Source organism: Maylandia zebra, linkage group LG6, assembly GCF_041146795.1.
Source record: "Maylandia zebra isolate NMK-2024a linkage group LG6, Mzebra_GT3a, whole genome shotgun sequence".
NCBI classification, from domain to species: Eukaryota; Metazoa; Chordata; class Actinopteri; order Cichliformes; family Cichlidae; genus Maylandia; species Maylandia zebra.
The window spans coordinates 20,599,163-20,626,104 of NC_135172.1; the positions used below are offsets into that span (position 1 = coordinate 20,599,163).

Consider the following 26,942-nt stretch of genomic DNA (forward strand, 5'->3'; position numbering starts at 1 on the left):
TGACGGGTTTCAATTTGTACCCTGATATTTAGGTGGTAGGTTCAGGGTTTGGCGTTAACAACATAAAGTATGGATCCATCCTGCCTTGTATCAATGGTCCACGCTGCTGCTGGTGGTGTAAGAGTGTTCAGGTTCTTTTTTGGCACACTTTGAGCCCCTTACTACCAACTGAGCATTGTTTAAATGCCACAGCCTACCCGAGTCCATCTTTTTAAGACCACATCGTACCCATCTTCTGATGCCATGAAAATCTCAGATCATCTCTGCAACAGTTGTTTGATGCCATCACGCCAACATGGACCAGAATTTCTGAGGAATGTTTTAAGCACCTTGGGCCTATTTGACGGGCAGTGCTTTGAGCAGCTGAAATACAAAAGTAACTATGAAATGAAATAATGTGTATATATAATCTAGAGGAATATATACAAAACAAGAGAAAGGCAAGAGTCTGTTTGTGAGTGGCCTGAGTGATGAGACCGTGGCTCAGATTGGTAAGGTGTGGTGGCCCATCGGAAGAAGCTGTTAGTGACCCTGGACGCTCACCAGAGGGTAGTGGGTCAAACTGGTGGTGTGCAGGGTGCAAGGGGTCACCTGTAATGACCCTGGTTTTCCTGAGACAGGAGCCAGTGATTTCTTGGGAATTGTTAATTACATTGTGCACAGCCTTCCTGTTGTCAGAGGTGGACCATGCGTACCAAACATCCAGGCAGTAGGAGAGCAGTACAAGGCTCCTTTATTTTTTTCAAGGAATTTAATTTTTAAGGATTAAGGTATGCTCCAATTGTTTTCAGTTGGTGAAAGATCTGGACTGCTGCCAGGCCTCTTCGCCACCCAGACTCCTCTACTGGTATAGAATAGAATAGTAAGTAAGTAAAATGTATTTATATAGGACTTTTCACCGATAAAAATCACAAAGTGCTTCACAATAAAACCAGAAAGATACATAAAATAATAATATGAAACAATTAAAAAAATGAATTAAAAGCTTGTTTGTATAGAAATGTCTTCGGTTACTTTAAAAAATAAAATAACAACCGGTTATTGTCATTGTACAATGAAACTTGTGGATAACACCATGCTGTTATATTAGATGCTGCAGTATGAGGTTTAGTATCATCTTACTGAAATACTCAAGGCATTCCCTGACAGACAGGTCATCTGGATAGGAGGTTATGTTGAAATCCTGTATATACGTTTCAGCATTGATGGTGCTGCTAATCTCATGGGACCTAAAGCACCTCAATACAGTCAGAGATGTATGATTTTCAACCGAGTCTGGAGAATGTGGCATCCATGTTTTTGTTTTTTGTTTTTTTTTGTTTTTTTACCTCAGTTAATGTCTGGAAGTGTTCCTGAGCCCATGCAATGATTCCCTATTTTGATCCCGACTGACTGATTTTCAGCCGTGTCCCTTGTGTACAGAGATTTCTCCAGATTCTTAAAATCTTTTTATGATATTGTGTACTCTAGACGATGAGATATTCCAGGTCTTTGCAGTTTTACATTAAGGAACATCATTCTGTGATTGTTCCACAATTTAAAGATCCATATTTAAAATGTATAAGTTCATTTTTTGGTAGATTAGTAAACCTCTGAAGATGCAGGTGTTGTCGTTCCCATAGCTGACAGAAAATGTGTCCAGGCTTCTCTGTGTGAAGCTTTTAAAAGACACTAGAGGACCACATGTTGCTTTTGCTTTGTCATTTGTGTCATGGCTCTGATGTGCAATGATGAAACTCCACTGCTTTTATATTATTGTACTGGATTGCTTCACTAATTTCAACATAACTTTATTAAAGACACTGAATTACTGGGTGCATTTGAATCGGTTTGTGGTGCCTGTGCTGTGTGGAAGCAGCTGTGCGCAGGGCTTTAGAAACAAGATTTATGCAAATCAAGATTCACACATAATAAAGGGCACGATCAGTAACAATGAACCCGGCCATCAGAGCAGATGGTAGATGGGGGTTAAGGGCACTGAAGACACAGTTACAGAAACAGTTTTCATTGCTGTAGGAAAATTAAAAGGTAATTCTTTATTTAAACAGCCAAACATGTGCTGTTGTGTTTGTTGGGAAATGATATTTGGTGGCGTGAAGGTTTACTTGTTCTCTTCTGGCTGAATGCTGTCTCTCCGGCTCTTCATTGTGAGCCGGAAGCAGCTAGACATCCATGTGTAGATGTTTACAGCTAATTGAATGAACATTGTCATGCTTATCTCAGCGTTCCTGTAGATTTTTCCCCCTCTTTATTCTCATCCAGATCACACACCACTCAGCAGACCTGGATCTATATAATGTTCCATGAAATACAATTCTTTCTTTGGGCCCATAGTCCCCTGGCAGGTTAATCCAGCCCTGGCGTTACACGCAGGTTAGAATCAAGTAGATCTGGTTTCTGGTTTCACTTTATTTTTCTTTGATTTGTGCTTGCTCTGAGTGTGTTTCTGTAAACTTTACTGTTTACCTGCTGTTTTCTGTAAGTACCTACACATATAAACTTAGTCACTCTGCTTAAGGATTATTTAGGTGTGTATTTGACAGTTATACCATACCTATTAGTTATATTTCAAAATTAAAAGCAAAAAAAAAAAGTCAATAAAATGCATTAGACTGTACAGGTTCAAGTGCCCAACAGTCCTTTCCTGAATGCCTTTCCTGAGGTTTGCACTGTGTCCTATTTATGTGTGACAATTTGATTTCCCTCGGATTGAGCTAGACATATGACAGCAATTATAAGCTGAAATAGTAAAATTCTCCAAAGTAGGTAACAAAGTTATGAATCAGTCATAAAGTGCACACACCAAAACTGTTTTCACTTTGTTAAATCCCTGCACGCTGACTAGGAAGTTTGGGTTGTTTGTATGCGCTGATCCAACCCTGAATTACACTATTAGAATGACCACCTACACAATGAAAAAGGTTCCTGTGTGCTTATGTCTGTCTGCAGGCTAACAATCAATTAAAGGTACAGTAAGTGATGTTTGTGAGGTAACAGAATATTGTATTCATAATTAAAAATTGATTTATGGATTCTTGTAAACTAATTAAGAATTAATACATAAAAAATGCATAAGAGGTTGCCAGTTTTTGTATATATATATTTTTGTATATTATAAGGTTTTAAGAATGGACAGCTTTCACCTCGTGCTTGTATAGTTATTGCAACATCGTGTATATGAAATGTGTTTATGTTTTTTTATTTGTTTTATTATGTGTACTGGTTGTGTTGACTCTATAAAAACCAAATGCCTTCATATTATGGCATACTATGGTCCCTCATAATAACTGTCTACAACAAAAACATAAATAGCCTATTTGACATTAATAGATGTATGATCAATCCTCACACAATGTTTTGGAGAGCAGGGAGAGTGGGTTTTTAAAAAAAAAAAGAAAAAGAAAAAAAGATTTTACAACATTTGTTTTTTAAAATATCATATCCTGTCCAGTCATAATCATTCAAGTATAATAAACTGAAAGTGGAAATGTTACTGACACTGAAACAGTTGGTATTTATTACACCTACTTCTGTGTAATTAAAAAAAATCCTCCTAACTGCCATTTATACAGGGAGTGCAGAATTATTAGGCAAATGAGTATTTTGTCCACATCATCCTCTTCATGCATGTTGTCTTACTCCAAGCTGTATAGGCTCAAAAGCCTACTACCAATTAAGCATATTAGGTGATGTGCATCTCTGTAATGAGAAGGGGTGTGGTCTAATGACATCAACACCCTATATCAGGTGTGCATAATTATTAGGCAACGTCCTTTCCTTTGGCAAAATGGGTCAAAAGAAGGACTTGACAGGCTCAGAAAAGTCAAAAATAGTGAGATATCTTGCAGAGGGATGCAGCAGTCTCAAAATTGCAAAGCTTCTGAAGCGTGATCATCGAACAATCAAGCGTTTCATTCAAAATAGTCAACAGGGTCGCAAGAAGCGTGTGGAAAAACCAAGGCGCAAAATAACTGCCCATGAACTGAGAAAAGTCAAGCGTGCAGCTGCCAAGATGCCACTTGCCACCAGTTTGGCCATATTTCAGAGCTGCAACATCACTGGAGTGCCCAAAAGCACAAGGTGTGCAATACTCAGAGACATGGCCAAGGTAAGAAAGGCTGAAAGACGACCACCACTGAACAAGACGCACAAGCTGAAACGTCAAGACTGGGCCAAGAAATATCTCAAGACTGGTTTTTCTAAGGTTTTATGGACTGATGAAATGAGAGTGAGTCTTGATGGGCCAGATGGATGGGCCCGTGGCTGGATTGGTAAAGGGCAGAGAGCTCCAGTCCGACTCAGACGCCAGCAAGGTGGAGGTGGAGTACTGGTTTGGGCTGGTATCATTAAAGATGAGCTTGTGGGGCCTTTTCGGGTTGAGGATAGAGTCAAGCTCAACTCCCAGTCCTACTGCCAGTTTCTGGAAGACACCTTCTTCAAGTACAGGAAGAAGTCTGCATCCTTCAAGAAAAACATGATTTTCATGCAGGACAATGCTCCATCACACGCGTCCAAGTACTCCACAGCGTGGCTGGCAAGAAAGGGTATAAAAGAAGAAAAACTAATGACATGGCCACCTTGTTCACCTGATCTGAACCCCATTGAGAACCTATGGTCCATCATCTGAACAGTGTCTGGGAGGCTGTGGTTGCTGCTGCACGCAATGTTGATGGTGAACAGATCAAAACACTGACAGAATCCATGGATGGCAGGCTTTTGAGGGTCCTTGCAAAGAAAGGTGGTACGCAAGTCGGGGCTTGATCACCCCCGGCTGGGTCGCCTGGGCGAGGGTGTATGATGTTGTGAGACCCGAAACACCTGATGACCCTAGGATACATCACTGAAGATGCGTACCAGTGCATCCAGGAGATGTGTCTTTATAGTTCCTCAAAAATACAACTTGCCTAATAATTCTGCACTCCCTATAATTGTATATATTAATTCAGTATTAATTAATACTTCTTTGATCACCAGTTAACCTAACATGTGTTTGTTTTTGGACCGTTGTACTTTGGAGAAGGTCAAACATGTAAACTCCGTAAAGACAGACCCCAGCCAGGATTTGAAGCAGGAACTTGCTGTGAGGAAGTAGTGCTAACCACTCTGCCACCTTGTTGCCCTAATACACGTCTTGTATCTGCCAGGCAGCCTCTGACCTCTGTATGACCTCTTTTCCTTATGTGCATCATACATAATCGCTACTACATATACACAGAAACGACAGTTTACAGTTTCAAGTTTACATTTGTATTGTTACAATTGTTGAGAAATCAACAATTTCTCTTGATTTGATGCCCACTGGCACAATGATCTGAAATCCACCTGGATAGTTACAGATCAATTTAATTCAGAACAAACTCAGTGTTTAAAGGATTGTAGCTCCTGTACAACAGTATAAAATTTAGAGACATTTGTATTCTTTGTGTTTTTTAGCACTAAATGACACATTTTACTCCAGTCAATTTTACTTGAACATTGTGTGAGAGTTAAAAACTTTAACCCTCTAATGATAGATTTAATTGATAATAATTGTTTATTTTATCGCTGCATTGCCTATCACAGAGCATAATCATTAGTTTTCTTGCCCTTTAAATAACCGGCTGGTGGTCTGCTGCTGAGCCACGTATCGCCACGTTTGCGAGCATGCGCAGTGCCCAAACGTTAGTGTTCCGGGATAGGTCAGTGTACACAGTGTAAAAAATATATCATTGTGTACTCTCTTACGTGTCTATTATACTGAGCACAGTGAGAGGCGGCAGAGGGGTGTTTTGTGAAGAAAGAGAGGCTCTGAATACGGCACCGAGATGAACTTCTTCAGAGGAGTGATAAGTGGGCAGGCAGCCGGGCCGCAGCCGTCCGGAGCGGAGACGGTAGGAAAGCAGCTGGGCTAGCAGCGGCTAGCTTACGTTTCTCCGCTGTGCGCCGTACAAACTGAGAACAGGGGGATAGAGTTGTGTTTTTAAACTAGTTATTTTTTGCTCCGTCACATAACAAACACCTAAGAGAATGTGTGATGATACCTAAGATACCTTTCACTTGGCGAATAACTGACAGCGAGCTAGTTAGAGGGCTAATGAGCTAAGGTGGCTAATCTGTCAGGCAGCAGTGGGAGTGTGTGTAACCTGCTGTGAAGCCACAATGAATGGAGAAATCCATGAAAGACACGGACACCAAGGACCAGCCCGTTAGGACTGTCAGCTGTTTACACGTCAGCGTTTTGTTTTGATTAACTTTAATCTGTAAATCTACTAAACATATTAGTGCGATCTTGTAAAATGAGCTAGTGTATAACATAAAAATGGACCTCGTCGTGTACGTAGGGCGGCAGCGAACTATTTAGTATTGATTGCCTGCTAATCAATTGGTTTAAAAGCACCAAAAAAAATAACTGAATATTTTGTACTTTAGCTGATGACAGCCATGCATAGTGTTCCATGCAGGAATCTCCTGACACATTGCTGAAATTGCAGCAGACAGCCACATATAATCAGATCTTTGTATAGTGACTGCTCAGGGAGAAAGCTGTCACTCCTGAGAATGCACAAAACACTTGAACAGAAACTTTCTCAAATTCTGTTTTGTTTCTCCACCTTGTTACTGCTCTTTCTGTGTTTAGAGGTGTTAAATTAATTTACTGTTGACTTGTCGACATCCCATGCTGCAGTAAAACTTATCGGTTTTCCAAGAAAATGTGCATTTTTAGACCGCCTTTTGCTTTTGGAATAGGACCTGTATGAAAATGAAAGCAGTAAACCTCCCTACAATAAGTGCATCTGGTGGGCCTTTTTTGGGGGGTGGGTTGGGTCCACTTGTCCCCTTTGTCTCGTCAAATCAATACAAAGTTGTCACCTTCATCCCATGATGGGAGTGGTGTCTTCCAGGGTGACATGAAGGATTGCTGAATGGTTTGAGTATTAGAGCGATGCAAGTCATTTTCTGTGGCCTTTGCAATCAGCCAGATCTCATTTTAGACAGACAACTTAGACACTTTATCACACTGTCACAGTTGACTTTCATGGCAGTTTCCATTAAACATGTGTTGACTCATCATCTTAGTAATAAGAGCTAAGCAACTTGAGATGCAGGAAACATCGTGCATTCACACATGCGCCTTTTCATAAGTGATACGTAAATCTTACTGAAGTGACCAAGGTGCACATTAAGACACAAGCTGTCAGATGGTGTTGGATTAAAACAAAAGATTTCAAAACTTGAAAGGGTTCAGAAATACTAGTGTTTTTTCCTTTAAGTTGTCAGCTGTCTGTGTGTGCTAAATGTAATTATATACAGTATTTTGTTTTTTTTTGTATTTTTTTGTATTTTTTTTTTTTTTTTTGCTGCTTCTCCTCACAACTCCACCACAGAACCCTTGGGACTTGGAAACCACAGCTCTTTAAAACATTCCAAAAATTCTGTCAATTTCAGAGACATAAAATTACAGAAATTATCAGCAAGCATGGCAATAATAGTTAAAAAATAATATGTCCGTTAACAGATCCAGAAGCTGTGCGATCGAGTTGCCTCCTCCACACTTCTAGAAGATCGGAGAGATGCTGTCCGTGCTCTTAAGTCCCTCTCCAAGGTAAAGTATAAGTAGAGAACTAAAAGGGCCTGAAGCTGTATGCAGTCAGTTGCTAGTTAAATGGATCCGAACTTGCCTTGGAAAATTGTAATTTCTTGAAGGTTTTAGTGAAACTATTTAAGAGAAGAGCTGTGAAACTTTGAGTTGAAATCACTGCACTAACATCATGTACATAAAGCAGTCTGCACATGTCTTCTGCTGTGTCTCACTGCAATAAACGTGCCATCCGTAGCCTTGGTTAAAAGTCTTGTTTGTCACATTCTACTGATTAAAATGAACTCATCTCTGACCTCCACCAAGTCACTTCTGTTCACTGACAGTTTTGCCATTAGCTGCACTGTCAACCATGAGTAATGAGTTTATCGAGCTTGAATAAGGGGTTTAAGAGGCACAGGGTTTCACGTTAACACACATGGGTGTTAGTCCTGGTCTGCTACACAGATAGATGTGCAGGTTTCCTGTATTTCACAAGAAATGCCACAGAAATCCAGAATGTTTCTAACTAAAATTCCTTTATTTTAGGTTCTGGTTGCATTACCGATCCTATGAGCATTTTTTTTAAATGTTTTCTAGAAATATCGAATGGAAGTTGGAACACAGGCAATGGATCACTTGATTAACATACTACAGACTGACAGGTATGTTAATACTCATACTTGTAATGCTTGTGGATTACAGCTCAGTAAACATGCTAATGTTTGTCTCCCAAATGCAACAGATCTGACTCTGAAATCCTCGGCTATGCTTTGGATACGCTTTACAACGTAATCTGCAATGATGAGGAGGAAGAACAAGGTATTACACCCCACATCCTTAAAAAATGTGTAATTTAACTTGAATTCATAACTGGAAGATAAAACCTCTGATCTAAAGACATTTCTAACTATATTGAAATGAATTCCTCCTCATTGTGAGACTTCTGTAAATGGTTTGAACTGACTTAAAACCCATGTTTGTTTTGCATGTGTAAACGAGTTCAGTTCATGTTAAACATGGAAAGCTGTCAGTTTGCATTCCCTTCTTCTGTACACTGATGATGACTGCTTTATTTAAAGACTCTCGTCTCTCTCTTCTCTTCCATGTTTTAACCTACAGATGAATCAGAAGGTAAAACTCTTTGACTGTGCATGATGCCAACCCCTCTAACACCAACGGCACTTACGAATCACACAGTCCCCTTTGTTTGGTTATTGAAAAAGAGCGCATTTTAAATGTATTCCCTGCAAAGATTAAAATAAGCTGATAAATGAAAATGGTGTTGTCATGGCATGGGTTAACAAGTCTCTGTCAGCTGATGCTGGACTTGGAATGAATGCTAGCTTTTGGGTAAGGCGTTGAACTTGTCTTCCTCCCTGCACTCGCAGACGCAGTAGCCCCTCTCCCTGTCTCAGGGAAGCATAAGAATGTGTCTGTGCCTGGTCAGTACTCAAACTGTGCCTTTGTGCAGTAGCTTTAGTGCTAACTAGTTATAACTAACTTCACTAAAATTAGAGGGCACCAGAAAATAAACAGGAAGGCACTTTGGTGTTGACAAGAATGCTTCACTAATGTTTCATTACGCCCCATCTTCTGGCTGTTTTTTTTTTTTTTTCCCCTCACATCACATTTTAATACCTCAGTAATTTTGCACTGTTGTTGTTGTTGTTGTTGTTGTTGTTGTTATACCAATACCAATTATTGTACATGGGGGCAAAACTAGAGAGATTTCTATCTACCTGGCAGTAGTGATTTACTTTTTAGCTCTGATTTGGTTTCAATTGCCATCAGCAGCCTGTCTCTGTGTCTTTCTGCTGTCAGGTAGTATGCGTTGTGGTTTTTCAGAGCATTTTCATTAAACACAACAGCCAACTGGTGCTGAAAACTTTGTTTAGAGCAAAATAAACCAGTAAAGATGGACCAAGGGAACCAAAACAATAAGCTGCAAGAAGCTAAAGTGTTAAGCTATTGTCTGCAGGTGCTCCACCTTGAAATTTAATGTATATTAACTAACTAATTAATTAACTAAGATAAGTTTATCTCAGTTAACTAATGTTAATCAATGATCTCCATTGTTAGTGTTGCAGGAAGAATGAAAAATAGTTTAGCAGCTAAAATCTAAAATGAAGTCAGAGCAGCATATAGCGACCTGCTCTACTACAGTTAAAAGTGGGAGTGAATCATCAGTTTTTCAGTCAGGAGGCATATATGAGGACCTGTGGGTAGAAGCTTTTATTGAGTCTGTTTGTGGCAATAGCTGTTTGCATAAAGTCATACCACTAAAAGTAGACAAGAACACTCTTTTTGTAATCTCGGTAATGGATCCTTAGCTGGGAAAAGCATCCATTTATTTTCAGTTCTTTGCTTTAAAGTGCTGCACTCATCCCTAATTAACTGTTTATCACTGTGGGCTTAGAATACACTTCCTTTGGCGGTAACCCTGCTGTCCTCTCCTGTGTGTAGCCTCTCTTGTCTTCCTGGTTTGTTCACATTTGTCACCCTGAGCGCGTCTCTCATTGTCATGGTACCTGTAAAGTCGCTCGTCATTGGTAATTGAAGTTATACATGTGAGCTTCACTGCTGTGTTGCTCAGGCTGATTTATATGAACAAACCAGCTGGGTCCACACACTTTCATGGATGACTCCTGAGACGGTGACTCATTTTCAATCTCGCTTCACAGATGAGAACGCACAGAAGCAGGCAGACGACCTCGGCCTCCAGTTTACAGACACGTTCGTCCAGGATCCTGAGCACGTAACCCTGCTCCTCACTCTGCTGGAGGTACAGAGTGGTTTTGATCCAGCAGCAGAAACTCTGTATTGTTAAATTTTTCCTGACCCCCATCTGATGCTTTTCTGCATTTTTAGGAGTTTGACTTTCATGTACGGTGGCCCGGAGTGAAGCTGCTAACTGCTCTGCTGAAGAACCAGGGTCCACAGATCCAGGGTATTATTCTGGTCAGCCCCATGGGTGAGTTTCTTATCTCTGCATTATATCGAACTTTGTCACGTCGGGAATTTATTGCTTTAACAGCAACATTTTTTGTTTCTGTTTACTCTCACAGGTGTTTCCAGATTGATGGACCTGCTGGCAGACTCCAGAGAAGTAATTCGCAATGATGTAAGCACACTTACGTTTTGTATTACACTGTATTTGAACCCCTTTGAAACAGAGTGTTGAGTAGAGGTCTGTTTGAGTCTGTGACATTTTGTTTTCTGCCACCATCAGGGCTTGTTGCTACTTCAACAGCTGACTAAAAGCAACGCTGCCATTCAGAAAATTGTGGCATTTGAGAATGCGTTTGAACGCCTCCTAGATATCATCACAGAAGAAGGCAGCAGCGATGGAGGTAAATTGATTTTTACACAGAATTGTTACTGAACAATACGATCCTACCTCTTTTCTCTAAACACAGTGGGGGTTTTTTGGTGGTTTTTTTGGCTTGTGATATGTCCTGACATCTGTCCTCTTTCTTGTGTGCAGGTATTGTGGTAGAGGATTGTCTGCTTCTTCTCCTCAACCTGCTAAAGAACAACAGCTCCAACCAGAACTTCTTTAAAGAAGGCTCCTACATCCAGAGAATGAAGCCCTGGTTCGAGGTTGGTGATGATAACTCTGGTTGGTCTGCACAAAAGGTCACAAACCTTCATCTCATGCTGCAGGTAATATATCTAATTGTTATCTTGATCTAAGTACTAATTAAAAACAGCTGAATATTATTTGTTAAAACTCTTAAATAACTGTTAAATAATGTTGTAATCCCAGCTGGTGCGAGTCATGGTGTCTCCAGTGAACTCTCCTGGAGCTACAGCCAGCTGTCAGAAGTCCATGTTCCAGTGTGGCCTACTGCAGCAGCTGTGCACCATCCTCATGGCCACTGGTGTCCCTGCAGACATCCTCACTGAGGTAATCACAACAACCCGCTCGTTAAGTCTGGGACCATTAGCCATTGAAGCATTCAAAAGCTTCTTTAGTTCTCACAGCAAACAAGTGCTGAGGCATGTCTGAGAGGTTAAAACGTATCACATTCGAATTCAGAGAGGTCCTAACATTTATGTTTGTATGGTTTATACAGCAATGGCAGTGGAACCTAAACACATCAATTCAAATAGAATAGAATAAACCTTTATTATCCCACGGATGAGAAATTTCGGTGTTACAGAACTCTTACAGCAAGGGAAAATAAAATATAAAAGGAAGACACAAGGTGGTCCTATAAACATAAGCAACCGAAGTTCGTATATACAGGTATGTACAGGTAACAATGTACAGAATATGTATAGAAAAATTGTACGGAGACATGTATAAAATGTACAGTAAACAAACAAGCTGGTGAGTAAGATGACCAAAAGAATGTTAAGCTGCATTATAGAGTCTGACAGCTGCTGGTAAGAATGTACCTGCGGTAGCGCTCCTTCCTACACTCTGGGTGTAAAAGTCTACTGCTGAACGAGTGCAGTCTCATGCAGGGACTGTCCGTGATGGATGTTACCTTAGACAACATCCTCCCCTCCCCAACTTGCTCGATGGACTTCAGCGGAGAATCCAGGACAGAGCTGGCCCTCCTGACCAGTTTGTTGCGGTTCCTCCTGTCCCTCTCTGCCATTCCACCACTCCAGCAGACCACAGCATAGAAAATAGCAGACGCCACCACAGTGTCGTAAAATTTCCTTAGGAGTGGCCTGTTCACCCCGAAGGATCTCAGCCGCCATAGCAGGTGGAGACGACTCTAGATCCTTTTGTAAAGTGCATTTGTGTTTGTGGGCCAGTCCAGTTTGTTGTTGAGGTGAACACCCAGGTATTTATACTCCTCCACTGTTTCAATGTCCAAACCCTGGATGTTCACTGGTGTAATAGGGGCTGGCTTTTTGCTGAAGTCAATCATCAGCTCCTTCGTCTTGCTGGCATTGATGCAAAGAGGTATTTGATGACCCCCTGTATTCCAGTTCATTTCCCTCCGACACCTGACCCACAATGGCGGTGTCGTCTGAGAACTTCTGGAGATAGCAAGTGTCCGTGTTATAACTGAAGTCCGCAGTGTACAGGGTTAAGAGGAAAGGGCCGAGTACTGTTCCTTGTGGGGACCCCGTGCTACAGACTACAACCTCAGACAGTAAGAGGTGTGGTCCAATACTTTCCTTCATGTCATGCATCAGCACAGCTGCATTTAGGACAAGGGTTTAAATTCTCCTGAAAAACATGTTATGTTTTGGGTCGGTCAGTAAAGTAAAGCGGCTGCGGGTGACTCATTGATAGACAAATGTAATCATATTGGAGGAAGAAAACCAAAAATTAAAATGACTTCGAACAAGAGCGCTGGGAGGATCCCATCCACAATGAGGATAGCAGTGGTGTGGCTTGAATTGTTTGCTGACAAATAGTTATTATCCTAAGATCAATGTCCACACTGAAATCTTGGTCGGCCAGACAGTGATTTATATTTTGTGTCTGGGATACTGTGAGACCAGAGACTTTAGGGTACACTGGGAGTGTCTAAAGCTTAAAGACATGCCTCTGTATGGGGCTAATTAAAATCTAGAAAGGTCCAGATTGACATTTGGGGAAAAAAAATGCATCAAATTAAAAAGATGGGAGCTTTGTGCATTGCAGGAGACACTTCGACATGGAAACTGGTTTGATATGTCATGATACTTAGAGTAACAAAGCTGAAAAAAGAGAATTTTTGTTGCTCAGCAGTGAGCTTATGCAGATTAATGATCGTGACTTTGATTTGGATGCTTTCTTTCAGACCATCAACACAGTTTCAGAGGTTATCAGAGGCTCTCAGGTCAACCAGGACTATTTTGCTTCTGTCAACGCTCCATCAAACCCACCAAGGTAAAAACACAACCAGTGGACTGACCTGTTAAATCGCCTTTATCCATCTAAATCCTATGGTGACCTCTCTTCTTCATGTCCCCACAGACCAGCCATTGTGGTGCTGCTCATGTCCATGGTGAACGAGAGACAACCATTTGTGCTTCGCTGTGCAGTCCTTTACTGTTTTCAGTGTTTCCTCTATAAAAACCAGAAAGGCCAGGGGGAGATAGTTGCTACACTGCTGCCCTCCACCATTGATGGTCAGTAACAGTTTCAGGTCCTATAAATAAATAACATGTGGTCTGTGCTTTTAGATGGTTCACACTGTTTTAAGTGCTTAATAGCTCACTTTTTTCTGCCTTTTAGCCAATTCCATCTCTGCAGGACAGCTGCTGTGTGGAGGCCTGTTCTCAGCAGACTCTCTTTCAAACTGGTGTGCTGCTGTGGCCTTAGCTCATGCCCTGCAGGACAACCTCACCCAGAAAGAGCAGCTGCTGAGGGTTCAGCTTGCCACCAGCCTGGGCAAGCCCCCTGTGTCTCTGCTGCAGCAGTGCACCAACATCCTTTCCCAGGTAGGGCAATGATGATACAGAGGAGCGTGCTGATAGGCTGTGTGTCTCCGTTTGCCATAGGTTTCTTAAAACAGCACTATTGTCGATCACAGTGAAGAGAACAGTGTCACATTATTGTGGTTTTGCAGGGTGATAAGATCGTCCGGCGGGTGAGTAAAGTGTACCTGTGTGTGAGTGTTTGGGTGGCACCTGTCTGTGTTATGTTTTTGGCTTGGCAGTTGTAGTAGGGGTCTTGTTGGCCCACTTGTTGGGGGATCTTGCTTCCTTATAACTCTTTACTACCCGATCTTTGTCCCTAACTGAAAGCTTTGACCCAGCGCTTCCTCATTAGGGTGACACACAAGTGAACTCCTCCTCACACACCTGTAAGATGTGGTTGCTGTCAGTGTTTTCACCAGGGGCTTGTGGGGAAGTACACAAGTGGACACCCGAGAGGTTCAGAGAAAAGGGACACATTGGCTGTTTTTAATTGTTTATCTCTGGTGCTATCATCCTGACACCTACTTTAAACTTTGAACTTTGTTTGCTGTGCTGCAAGCCCTTATCTGTTTGTTCAGGAAGTGAGTACTGCAGCAACTTTTGGGCCTTCTCCTGTTCAAGTGAGTGACTGTCACTGCTTTTTGTCCTGCATGGCGCACAGCAAAACTGGCAGATGATTTATAGGACTGTGTATGATTTTTATGTCTTCCTTTGGGTTCAGATATTTCTGAACTGGAAATCCTAAATAATGGGATCAAAGAGGCCTTGTAAAACATAACCTTGGTACCAAAACAGATTTAAAAACTAACTTCATGCTGCTGAAAGGCTCCAAATTACTGCTGGTACTTATCTGTTGTGAAACAACTTGATAAAGATAAACGTACTTTGAGCTCCTATTGCTTGAGGCCTGAGGTTGGTCTTTGGATACTCACAACCTCTAAGCCTTGATGGTGTGCTCAAGTTTCCTACCAAGAGCTTGACGGTCACCTCCTGTAAAAGAGGAAGTGAAATCATTTCATGTTTCAGAATTATTATCACTAATGAAAACCCTCAGCGTGGTTAGGTAGTTTGTGCAAGAGCCACATTGTTATGTGTCTGCGACGGACATTTGCATCCAACCTCCATTACCTGATATCCAGCCTGACGAACATGTGAAAACTGTTCAACTAAGGCAGCTGGTATGAGCATGTGCTGTCTGGTGGGCCCTGGTGCTCCGTTTAAAAACTGTAGAGGGCACTCCTGCAGGTTTGCTTTCCCATTTTAGTGTTATTCAAGTATCTCAGGATCTTGTTCATAAGTGTGGGTGAGATGGAACCACAAATCTAGGATTGTGCTCAAGTGTAAAGTGGCTAAGGCTTCAGTCACTCAGGCTTGAAGGCCATCATCGACTAACCTAATTGCTTGCTGACAAGTTATAGTGGCATGCTAGTGACCAAAGGAGGTTATCAGTACAGGACTGTTATGCTTCATCATGTAGACTTCTGCAGAAAATCTATGTCATAACTTACGAACCGGAAACCCCGTTGTAAACCTACACTGTAACCTTCCATGACAGCTGACGTGTACCTCCCGATAAATGTAACTACACATCGGATCAAGGCAGCTGATGTACCCAAACTACTCAGTGAAGTGGAAGAGTGCAGCAAAGGGTTAAGAGGGTTTTCTGGTTACAACATAGATTTTGTGCAGGAGTCTAAATCAGTCTCTTCATGACTAGTTTGCCCTAATGTGCCTGTCAGCTGCTACTCACCAACCTATTGTGGAATAAGTATTTTTATTTATTTATTTATTTTTTTTGGGGGAGGGGGGTTGTTGTCCTGGCTGGGGGGGTAACTGATTATTTTCTAGGATTATGGTAATGATGCTTTAGTAAACAATTTCACAGAAACACCCAGCAACAACTTGCCATCCAATTGACAAATAGACCTTTTTCCCTGGCAGCCAGTGGTTGCCGACTGCTTGCGTGGGGCAACCATTGTCTACTAAAATCTGCAAATGTGATTTGGATTCTAGGTAGCGAACAGATTTTTGTCACCGATTGTCTAGAACAGAATTAAGATCTCTGACAGTGGCTCATACTTGTGAAGAAGATGTCTTTGTGTCAGGCATATGCAGTGTGCAGCTTTGTGTTTAAAAACACACATTCATACGAGCCACACCTCTTCTGACTTCCAGTCTCAGGCTGGCAGCAGTGCAGCCCATTAGACAGTTGTAACTGGATAGCTGTGCCTTGATGTGATGTGTTGTGTTGGTGGTTTCCTGGAAGAGATACAGAAGTGGAAATGTTTCCTCTAAGATTATTTTGTATTATGAAGCTGTGTCACACAGCATTTGCTTTACATAAGTCAATTTCAGCAATGTCTCAAGTGTTAATGGTCATCAGTGCCCCCCACACACATATGACGTCTTTGTAGAGACCAGGCCAATGTGTGCTCAGTTGACGCCTGTGGTGGTCATTGTCTTTTCTTTTGTTTTCCTCTTCATTTTATTTATTTTGCATTGCGTCACATTTGGAGACAAAAGCTGAAAAGGTGATTTTTGTAAGTTTTTATAGTTTTGAATGCTGATTAGTTTTTATCCACACCTTCACTGCTTACTCAGAGAGCTCCTTTCTTAAAAGCATGTCGCGCGTTAAGTGTTAATGCACCTGTTGATTGGCAGTCTTAAGCCACAATTTAAACTTAACAGGTTTTTGCTCATCTCCGTACCGCGTCACACTGTTGTTTTTCATCATCTCATGTTCCAACTCCATGAAAATCATCCTGTCTTCCTTTCAGTGATAGAGATGACATATCCACTCGCTGGCATCAGTTTCCCATAAATGTGCGCATTTGAGGGACGTTTTTTATAAAGAAGGAAAAAAGAAATCCACATTGAGCTCTTTTAAAGATCTTTAAGCTCTTTTAATAATAATGAAATAATTTATGTCATTAAAAAAAAAAATCCTGAAAAGCACATTTAGCGGGGTTTGCTTTGCATGTGCTGACAGCTGGAAATGAGAAAGTTTCCGTTGCAGTTTCATAACACTTTGCAATCAATTATTTTCAAAGCAAACTGATTTTATTGTTGATCATGTAGTTATTTTATTTATTTACATTTTTTTTAGTAATTATCACAGGATTGCTTGCTCTGATAAATCTAACCTCAGTCTAAATATGTTAATGTTTTTGTTTTGACTGTCCTTATGATAACCTCATTAACCACTAATGTATGACATGTGTTGAAGGATTACTTTAACCATTTCCTTATTTTTATTGACCAGAAAAGGACATGCATTGTTTTAACTTCGCCATTTCCACTGATAGGGATGCTTAATTGTTGCTGTACCAGCAAATCCAATGCTTCTTTTTTAATGTAATTTACCATTTTAGAGCTAACATCTATACTCCGCTCATGCTCTGATGAAATGGCTGCTTACTAGATACGTTAATTGGTTAAGTAATCTGGATCCAACCTCTAAACTATTCCCAGTCACGTTTAAATGTGATGAGGATTCAGTCTGACTCTCTTTTCTGTGTTTTTTGTCGTGTAGCATCGTGTTTTTGTGTTTCTAAGTGTCACTGTAGTTCTACAGAAACACGTTGACTCTCCTTCTGTCTTGTTGTTTTTCTCTGCAGGGCAGTAAAGTGCAGACCAGGGTGGGCCTCCTCATGCTGCTGTGTACATGGATCAGCAACTGTCCGATTGCCGTTACGCACTTTCTGCACAATCAAGAAAATGTTCCTTTTGTATCCTTTTGTCAGTTTTACTACTTCATAGGGTTCTTAATGCCTCGTAAACAAGTTATTTATTATGCTTTTTTCTTTTATTCAGTTTGATTTTGTGTTTAGGTTAAAACCTCTCATTCAGTCTTACTTAAAATGTGCAGCTTTACTTGGATGAGTCCTTGACACTGACTCTTGTAGCTGACCGCTCAGATCTCAGAGAACCTGGGGGAGGACGAGAGGCTGGTGCAGGGCCTGTGTGCGCTGCTTCTCGGCATCTGCATCTATTATAACGACAACTCGCTGGAAAACTATACCAAGTAAATCTCTTTCACTCACTCAAACATGTGCATGCTATAATTAGGTTTACCTAACATTTTTGGTGACAGAACGACAACAATACTCAGTATACACACAAGTAAACACATTATTATGGTGATAAGTTAAAAAAATATAGATTACATGCATTTCACAAATCAGATTTTCATCATTTCAGCTGATATATATCCATCATTTGTGTATCTAAAGTGTTTAAATGAGAGGTACATTGTTTAAATGTGGTGTCTTTGTCCCCTGATTTGACAAATTTAAAACAAATAAAAATCTGTTTAATATTGTGACAAAGCTACTGTGCTCTCTCCTCTTCAGAGAGAAGCTAAAGCAGCTCATCGAGAAGCGGATCGGAAAGGAAAACTTTGTAGAGAAGCTGTGCTTCATCACCAAACATGAACTGTATTCGCGGGCGGCTCAGAAGCCGCAGCCCGTCTTCCCGTCTCCAGAGCAGATGTTGTTCGATCATGAGTTTACCAAGCTGGTCAAAGAACTGGAAGGTCAGTCCCGTCACATTCATCCTAACAAGAACAGTTTAAGAGAACTATTGCAGAGTTTCAGTTGGCCTAACGAGTTATGTTCTTCTCCCTACTTTTCCACAGGAGTGATAACCAAAGCAGTTCACAAGTCTAGCGAGGAGGAGAAGAAGGAAGAGGAGGTGAAGAAGACATTAGAGCAGCACGACAACATTGTGACTCAGTATAAAGAGCTGATCAGAGAGCAGGTAAATAACACAATTTTCATTTTGTTACATGTTGTGTTTGTTCAGTTTGATATACTCTCCTGCTGACAGATTAATTTTTGATCACATGATCCTCAGGACGCTCAGCTTCAGGAGCTGAAGGAGCAGGTGGCATGCATGACCTCCCAGAATGAACAGCTGCAGGCTACAATCACCCAGCAGCAGTCACAGATCCTGCAGCACAAAGACCAGTACAACATCCTCAAGCTGAAATTAGGTGGGTGCACCTCATCGGCTGTGTGTGTGGTGTGAATTTAGATACATAAAATATAGAGATTTAGTTCATTTAAAATACATTTTCTCATAATGAATGAGAAATGAGGGACTGACATGCAGGATTTTAATCCTATCAACCTCATTCCGGCGGGCACATTAAGCTTTTACTGCCCCCTTGCTCAGATAATAGAGCGACAGGGATGTGCAGCAACATCCCCAGATACTGTTTTATATCAAATTGTGCGAGACCGTCACGCACACAGCCACGTTTCATAGGAGCAATTTACTTTGTTTCATAAACAAAATGTTAAAATGAAATTTTGTAGCTCACAGACATGTAAAAGCTGAGTATCTCTAGCCTGTTACTTAGAATCAGAGTTCAGCCAGAACCTCTTAGATAGGAGACTGAAATTCAGAGGTTTATTCACAAATGGTGATGTAGCTGCTGCAGGACGGCGATTTAACTGCAAAATTATGCCCATGCTGGGTTCTGGGTACTCTGGATTTCTCCAGTGGTCCAAAGACATGCAGTTAGTGGGGTTAGGTTAACTGGTGATTATAAATTTCCCATAGGTGTGAATGTGAGTGTGCGAGTCTCTCTGTGTTAGCCCTGCGACAGACTGGTGACTCGTACAGAGTGTACCCTTCCTGTCGCCCTAAGGTACCTGGGAAAGACTCCCCCTGTGACCCTTACTTAGATAAGCTGAAGAGGGTGGATGGATGACATAGGCTCACCTACCCTGCTCTGATGTAGCTGACTTGTCCCATATTGCAGAGAGACTGACTTGAGCACAGAGTCAAATTGATTGCAAAGTGTTAGTAAGTGGTCTGTTGATAAATTAGATGACAGTTATTTCCAAACCTTTGTCAATCTGTCTAAGAATGTTTACAGTCAGTCCAAATTAGGCCATGATTGTTTGGAGACAGGCTGCTTTAACCTTTGGATTAACAGTGGTCACAATGGCCAGATAGTTGCTGCAACTACTAGCAGTTGGTTGCTAAATGCAAAGATTTCAATGCAGTCACCAGTAAACCACCAAGCTTCCCCCTCCTTCTACTCACGAGAAGGTTGCTATCCCATTTTTACTCCAGCGTGATTGAGCCTTAAATCAGCTCAGGATTGTAGATTTAGGGATAACATCAGCATCAGTATTGCTGTTGTTAACACTTAAACTGAGTGTTTGTGCTCTAACTTCAGCTAAAGAGAACCAGGGTCAGTCCAACAGCCAGGGAGACGGCTCTCAGGTGAACGGGCTGCAGACAGAAGAGCTGACCCAGCTCAGAGAGGAGGTGGAGGAGCTCCGCAAACAGCACTCGCTACTTCAAACACAACTTGGTGACAAAGATGCTCTCATCAGCAGCCTGGTTAGTATCTTTTTTTTTCTTTTCTTTTTAAGTCTGTGTGTACTGGCATTGTTGTTCTGGGGGCTGATTCCAGAGAGATGTTTTAAAGCTGTTTTGATGCGTTTGTTGGTGTAAAACAACTGTAGGCAAAATAGTCCTCCAAACAGCTGACTGACACACGGGGAGCAATGTGGACTCTATACAACCACCAGAGATTAATCAATTGATTTGGACTGATACATTGCTTTCTATGTCTTATTTTAGAATTAACACTTATTATATCATTATAATGTTTAAACCACACCTGTAGAATAAATTAGACGACGAAGATCAACCAGAAAACACTACTGCAACTATAAACATGCAATCCAAATCCAAAGACACAAAGAAACCTTTACGTTTAAACTTTGACATATCTGGATATGGGAGCTTCTAAAAACTGCTTCATGTCTGTATTTGGGTTAATCACATAGTTACATATTGTATCTGGAGTGAAAGTGACTGCATAATGTTTTAACTCTGTGTAACTGTAGAAATCAGGAGCTGCACAGACAGCAGAGGGTCCAGCAGGAGGATCAGACGACACAGAGCTGCTCCAGGTGGGATTCATCACTTCACACCTGTCCCTGCTTTTCCTTTGAACCCCCTGTTTGCTAAAAATGTTTCAAAAGGTTAAGCGCATGAGGCAAATGCTTGTTTTGTCACTAAATAAGTGTTCGAATTACTCTTGTGACTAACAGAGAGGTAAATCTTTAAGTGTACCGTTTTATTTTCACTTTTATTGACATAAATATTCAAGATGATTTATGATGTTTACATGTATGCAAGAGGGTGTGACTCAAGCCTGAAGAACCTCTCAGGAAGTGCAGCGCTACAGCTTGCTGTAGAGTATTAGTGGTTTTAGGACGGGATGGACTTCTGGGACACAGACTTTGTACTCGGATTACCTTTATTTTCTCTCACAATAAGAATTATATATGTCACCAGAGTTAACCTGGAGGCATTAATCAGATCGGGTGTTAGTATTTTGTACATGTGCTGAATGTGTGCTGTGTTGCAGGAACTGGAGGCTTTAAGAAGTCAAGTTCAGTCCCAGTCAACAGAAATCGGCCAGCTGAAGATGGAGAGACAAGACCTGCTCAGAAGAGCTGAAGTCGGGGTAAAAATCATGAGAAGATCAATTTGACATAGATTTGCTGAAGTTGTTTAAAACTAATGAACCTTTCTCTGGCTTCTCTCAGTGCTCTGACACACTCCCATCTAGTGACAGCTCATTAGATGCTGCAAAGATGGCTGAACTGGAGAGCAGGCTGGGAGCGCAGACGTCTGAGATGGAGAGACTAAAGGTGCGTGAGAATATGTGATCCTCTAAATCACTTGACCCTCATTTACCGTAATGTTTTTATACTGCATTCAGCTTGGACTTCTCATATATTAACTCCCTCTCTCCCGTCTCCTTCCTCTCACTCTGCGGCTCAGGCAGAGGTAAAGAACCTGTCGGAGAGCCGGGCGGAGCTGGAGAAGCGGCTGGATTCAACTACGAGCACGGTGGCCATCCTGCAGACGGAGAAGGAGAAGCTGCAAACTGACGTCCAGGAGTCCAAGAAGGAGCAGGATGACCTGCTGATGTTGTTGGCAGACCAAGACCAGAAGATCACCAACCTGAAGTGGAGACTGAAACAGCTGGGAGAGACGGTAGGAAAGCTATTAGCATTTTCTAAAATCACCAGTATAAAATGTATAGTTTTCACTGCCAATCTGCCTCGTTTATCCAAACATAAGGAACAAATTAGTTCAGCCCACTAAAATTCAACAGTAGAAATTATGAAATATCTAATAGCCTCACATTTAAATAATATGAATATTTTTGTTAATTTTAGGAATATTTTGTTAACGGGACACCCAGCAGATTTTGGGACTGATTACTTCCCTGCATTAGTATTGTCATACAGGAAAATGGGTGTCACAGAGAAAATGAACATCCACATGAGGTGGAGCTGCTGTTTCAGCCTTTTACCTCTAGTTTTGTTCTCAGGCTAGTAAAACACGCAGCCCCAACAACCTCCAGCAGTAAGGTTGAGAATTTTCTTTAAAAGTTTTGAGTGAGAGGAGAGAAAGATGACCAGTAACATCCAGCAGAGATCCCAGGTCAGTTTGGTTCACCAGGTCCCCTCAGGTAGCCGTAGGCTCTTGGAAGTCTTTATGCCTACGCCTTCTTATGCCAAAAGAAAATTGTCTCAAGCTGAACTGACAATGAGCCACGAGACTTTTGCAAGTTTGCACTTTGATGAATATTCTCCAGAGGACGATCTTAAAACAGAACAAACATCAGGGTAACACTGCTTGTTTCTAACATCCTGTATCACAGACATTAAATTAGCACAGTGTTGTTATTGAAACTATGACATATCTCATGATATTGATGTGGCTCTATGACAGTTGGTGTAAAATTGATTTGATTGCAGTTTTTAAAATAGCTTAAATATGTTTTTCAGTTGTGAGAGTTTTGATTAGATAGCCAGTTATGGAGGATTTGAAAGTGCTGGAGAAGAAAAAGTTGGATTAAGTATAAAATTTCAAACTGTCCCTTGTTTTTTTTGTTTTGTTTTTTTTGTTTTTTTTTACCCCAGTGTAGTATGTATGTAGTCTGATCTAAACTTTCCCCAGATTATTCAGTCTGATCTAAATAAATGAACAGTGAGTTGATTCTGATTAGCGAGGATTCAAAATAAAAACGACCACACTGCAGCCTCAGTCACACATGCCGAGACAGCGGTAACTAAAATGTCTATTCACCGACTGGTTGGCTAGTGGTTTCTGGCTGTCACCAAGTGAAAATGGCTGCAAAGAGGGTGCTGCAGTCTTCTTATGATTGATTTTCGTTGCAAGCAGGTTGCAGTAGCCCACAGTTTGCATGCAAGGAATTCATGAGTGTTTGTAGGTTACACACAAACTACGGGTGACCACCGCAATCTGTGGTGCAGCACTGGTTAACTTTATGCACCTGTTGTTGTTTTCTTGTTTTTTTTTTCCCCCCCACTATCAACTGTGAGCAACCTACAGCAACCACTCACCAACTGGTTGGAGACTACAGGTTGTCTCCAGTGACCTGTGTCTGCTTTGTGGTCTCAAAGCCTGTGTGATTGTGGCCTATAGGGGTTGGAATTGACTCTTTTTAGTCATTCATCTTATTTTTCATTGCCAAACAAACAAAAAAAAAACCCAGCAAGATTTTAGTGTCTAGTCTTGAACTAAGTATCATTAAAGCTTGTTTGCTGTCATGGTAGCTTTAGCAGTGAGTAATTATTTAATAGTTACAGAGGAATAGATGCAAACACGTAAGTGCGAACCACTCAGTTCTGTTTCGTCTGTCTGCTTTAGTTAGACTGTGACCCTTTCCTTGCAGGTGGAAGATGAAGATGACCTCGACACCAGGGACCAGACAGACGACGATGATGAGGAGGATGAAGATGAGGACTAGAGAAAATCAGTGAAAGGAGAAAAAGGAGAGAAAAGACTCTGCAGAAACGCACCTGAGAAACTGAGTAGGACTAAAATATGGAAGCAGTTTCTCGTCCGGGCTGCCATGCTGTCTTCTTCTTTACTCCAACACATGTATGCGTTAGTTTTTGGACATTTTTAGTTCAAGATGACGATGTTCTTTCCAAAAACTCAATTTTCAGCGACGGCTGAGAGGTTTAAATATGTCAGTGTATTCATCTCTGCTGCATTCACCATCAGTTTGTGATGGATTTTATTAGTTGTTTTGTTTTTCTAATGTACTGTCACATAGTTCCTAATCACAGAAAAACCCTTAAGTTAAATTTAACACATCTGGAGAATTTGCAGAAGTGGATTTAAAATGTGTCACAATGCATTCTCATTTTCCCCATCCTGCACTGCTGCCCTCACCAGTACAAGCACCTGCAGCATTGGCGTCACCTGCACTTCGCCCCCCGATCAGTTCGAGTTCAGCGTCACAGTTGTTCCATTTCACCGACTGCTCTGCAATATGCTGCAAAACACTGATGGAAAAGATGTAAAGAGACAAAAAAGACAAATATTTTTGCAACTTTTTGTCCAATACTGGCATCCAGCTTCTGTATGATATTGTGTAACTTATCACTTTAAGAGCGACATTGAAATGAATAAAGAATCTATCTATATGGAGGAATAATTGTAGATAAATTAAATTTTACTAAATCCACAATAAGACCTGGCTGTTAGGTTTTTGTTTTTTTTAAATTCAAGTGTTTAAAAAAAAAAAAAAAAAGTTCACGCTGAATGTTTTCATGCCAAATTAATAACACTAAATGATTAGTGTCTGTCACTAAAACCTGAAAAGGAGGCATGGCGGGACATCGTACATTTACTGAGAATAAACTATTGTACCCTCACGCGTCTTCTGCTAAACACTGTTCATTTCCCTTGGTGAAAAACTTGTGAATCGATAAAAGATGTGAAAGAGAGTTCAGAAGGATTTCTGATATGGAAACAGCTTAACAATGGGATGATGTGGGGGCGCCGTGCTGAAACTACAGGTGGACTATAAAATCTGCATCTTGGATGCTTCAAACATGTTCTCCTGATTCATGAAAGAAGGAACCACCATGTTTGTTGAATAAAAATAAATACAAATATAATATTTTGAAATGAAATGCTTTCTGAGTTTAGTTGCTTAGTTGAAATCCTGCCTGGCTTTGTGTGACTGGAGTAAAATTGATAATGAAAGCTTGGTGAAACTGCAAACTAAATTATAATAAAGCACACTATTAATAAACATAGTTGTGAAAAAAGTATCCACAATTATACAGTGCTGTGACTGAGTACACCCCATGACTCAGTTGAATTACTCACAGATATGTTTGCATGTACTGTTAGTGAATCAGGGAGTCGCTTCTTGTTTAATGCCATACATACAAAGCACCAAACTCTTAATGATACATAATGCTTTGTCATAACTGCATTTAATTAGGTTGAGGAAAATATTTTGGATTTCCAGTTACCTTGGAAACGTTAATAAACAAGCTTCACTTTAATGGCACACTCCTGTTGACATAAATCCACCATGACGCATGTTTATGATGACGTTTGTGGGAGAAGTTCACACTTGATGTTATTAAACTGTTGAAAACAGAATGGGACCTTAGCTACAGTCCCATGTTTTCACACAGCCCTGCTCAGTTAGCACACTATCAGCCAACAACCTTGGCTGATAGTGACCCACACCTGTTTTCACACCTTTGAAAGCTGAGTTCAGTTTCACTAACCACACTCGGGCCTGATTACTGTCAGTCTTGCTGAATCAAGAAATCACTTAGATTAGGATTTTTCTGCCTTCAATACATTAAATCATAGTTTAGGAAGGAAGGAGGAAAATGCTTTTTCACAGCAATACACAAGGATTATTAAAATGTTAAAAGTCCTGCCTCTACAACAGTTGCTTGAAATATTAGAAATTGGTGCAAGCAGAGAAGTATTTGGAGAGTCACATGTCAGGGCTGATTTTCCTGAAACAAAGAACAACAAACTATAAAACAGGAAATTTAAAACTTGCTTGAAGCACATGCTGGTTAAAAGTAAGCCAATTAAGGCAGACGAAGCCATGACTGAGGTGCCATAGTGAAAGCAGCATGAATTACTCATGACTTTTATTTATTACTAGCTGACTGTTAATGACATGTATCAAAATTATTTTTTCTGTGTATTTAATATTTTACTTACCGATTATCTTTTTCTGTATAATATAATCATTTTAAAACATTAACATGTGTAAAGGTTATGATTGATACGGCTTCTGTAATAGCGCAGTTTCACCGCTGGGGGGCAATAAAAACCCTGAAATGAAAATGTGTGGCAGACCTGTTCACAACATGGCATCCATCCCTTTTTTCTTTCTTTCTGTTTCTTTAAATTTTCCATATAAGCAATTATAACTGATCTGGCTTTCAATTTCTCTCACCACTAGGCTTTAGAGATTGTTTAGCTTTTACCTTAACTTACATTAATCAACATCTGTGCAGTGTAACTGTTAGTAAGCAGAGTTTATATAATGTCCACATACACACACACTTAACATAAAGCATAAATGATCTATGCAAACACCGTGATATGGATCGTGCTTCACTGAGAGTAGAACAACACATCACCACACTGTGCTGACCACATTTCTGCAGCTGCTCTCGCTTCCAGACCCTGGGGCTAACTGATGTGTGAGTTTTTATTGACAGCTCCTCTGTGTGATCCCTGCTGCCTGCCAGCTGTAGCACACAACACTGTACATGACACGCTCAGCACGGTTTGCCTACACAGAAACCAGGCGCTCTGCTTCAGGTGTGCATGTCAATGACTTTTACACACACCACATCAGCAAAATGATCTGTGTAAAATTACAAAACGTGACAGAAAACACACAAACCACACACACACACACATACAAATAAAGGATCTATGCAAATACAGCGATACTCAGCAGCAGCCAAACACAAGAGTAAACAAGGGCCAAAGCATATTGTTTTGATTTGGTTGTCAAACAATAAGAAACATAATTAAAATAGTACTAAGCATAACGTAAACTTAAACTGATTTTACAGAAACCACATGTTTATTTTTATGCTCTCAAATATACTGAACTGAGCTTCATTCATATGATAACCTGGCTGCTAAAAGGTGACAC

At 40.8% G+C, this 26,942-nt stretch overlaps 1 protein-coding gene across 6 annotated transcripts; it reads left to right on the forward strand.

The window, feature by feature from the left end:
• Positions 1 to 5,626: 5,626 nt before the first annotated feature.
• Positions 5,627 to 24,663, forward strand: uso1 (USO1 vesicle transport factor). 6 transcript variants are annotated; one of them, XM_076884844.1, is made up of 27 exons: positions 5,627 to 5,870; positions 7,496 to 7,582; positions 8,156 to 8,220; positions 8,301 to 8,377; positions 8,678 to 8,689; positions 8,947 to 9,000; positions 10,240 to 10,340; positions 10,427 to 10,529; positions 10,624 to 10,679; positions 10,788 to 10,908; positions 11,043 to 11,221; positions 11,325 to 11,465; positions 13,309 to 13,397; positions 13,485 to 13,639; positions 13,746 to 13,951; positions 14,080 to 14,100; positions 17,548 to 17,658; positions 17,836 to 17,954; positions 18,283 to 18,464; positions 18,567 to 18,688; positions 18,785 to 18,923; positions 20,121 to 20,287; positions 20,800 to 20,865; positions 21,327 to 21,425; positions 21,508 to 21,612; positions 21,746 to 21,961; positions 23,648 to 24,663. In XM_076884844.1, the coding sequence occupies exons 1-27, from the start codon at positions 5,805 to 5,807 to the stop codon at positions 23,681 to 23,683; spliced, it is 2,895 nt and encodes a 964-aa protein (XP_076740959.1). In that variant the 5' UTR covers positions 5,627 to 5,804; the 3' UTR covers positions 23,684 to 24,663. The 6 variants fall into 6 exon arrangements, with proteins under 6 accessions (XP_076740959.1, XP_076740957.1, XP_076740958.1 ...); XM_076884842.1 differs by having other exon boundaries at positions 23,673 to 24,663; XM_076884843.1 differs by lacking the exon at positions 14,080 to 14,100 and having other exon boundaries at positions 23,673 to 24,663.
• The last annotated feature ends 2,279 nt before the right edge of the window (positions 24,664 to 26,942 follow it).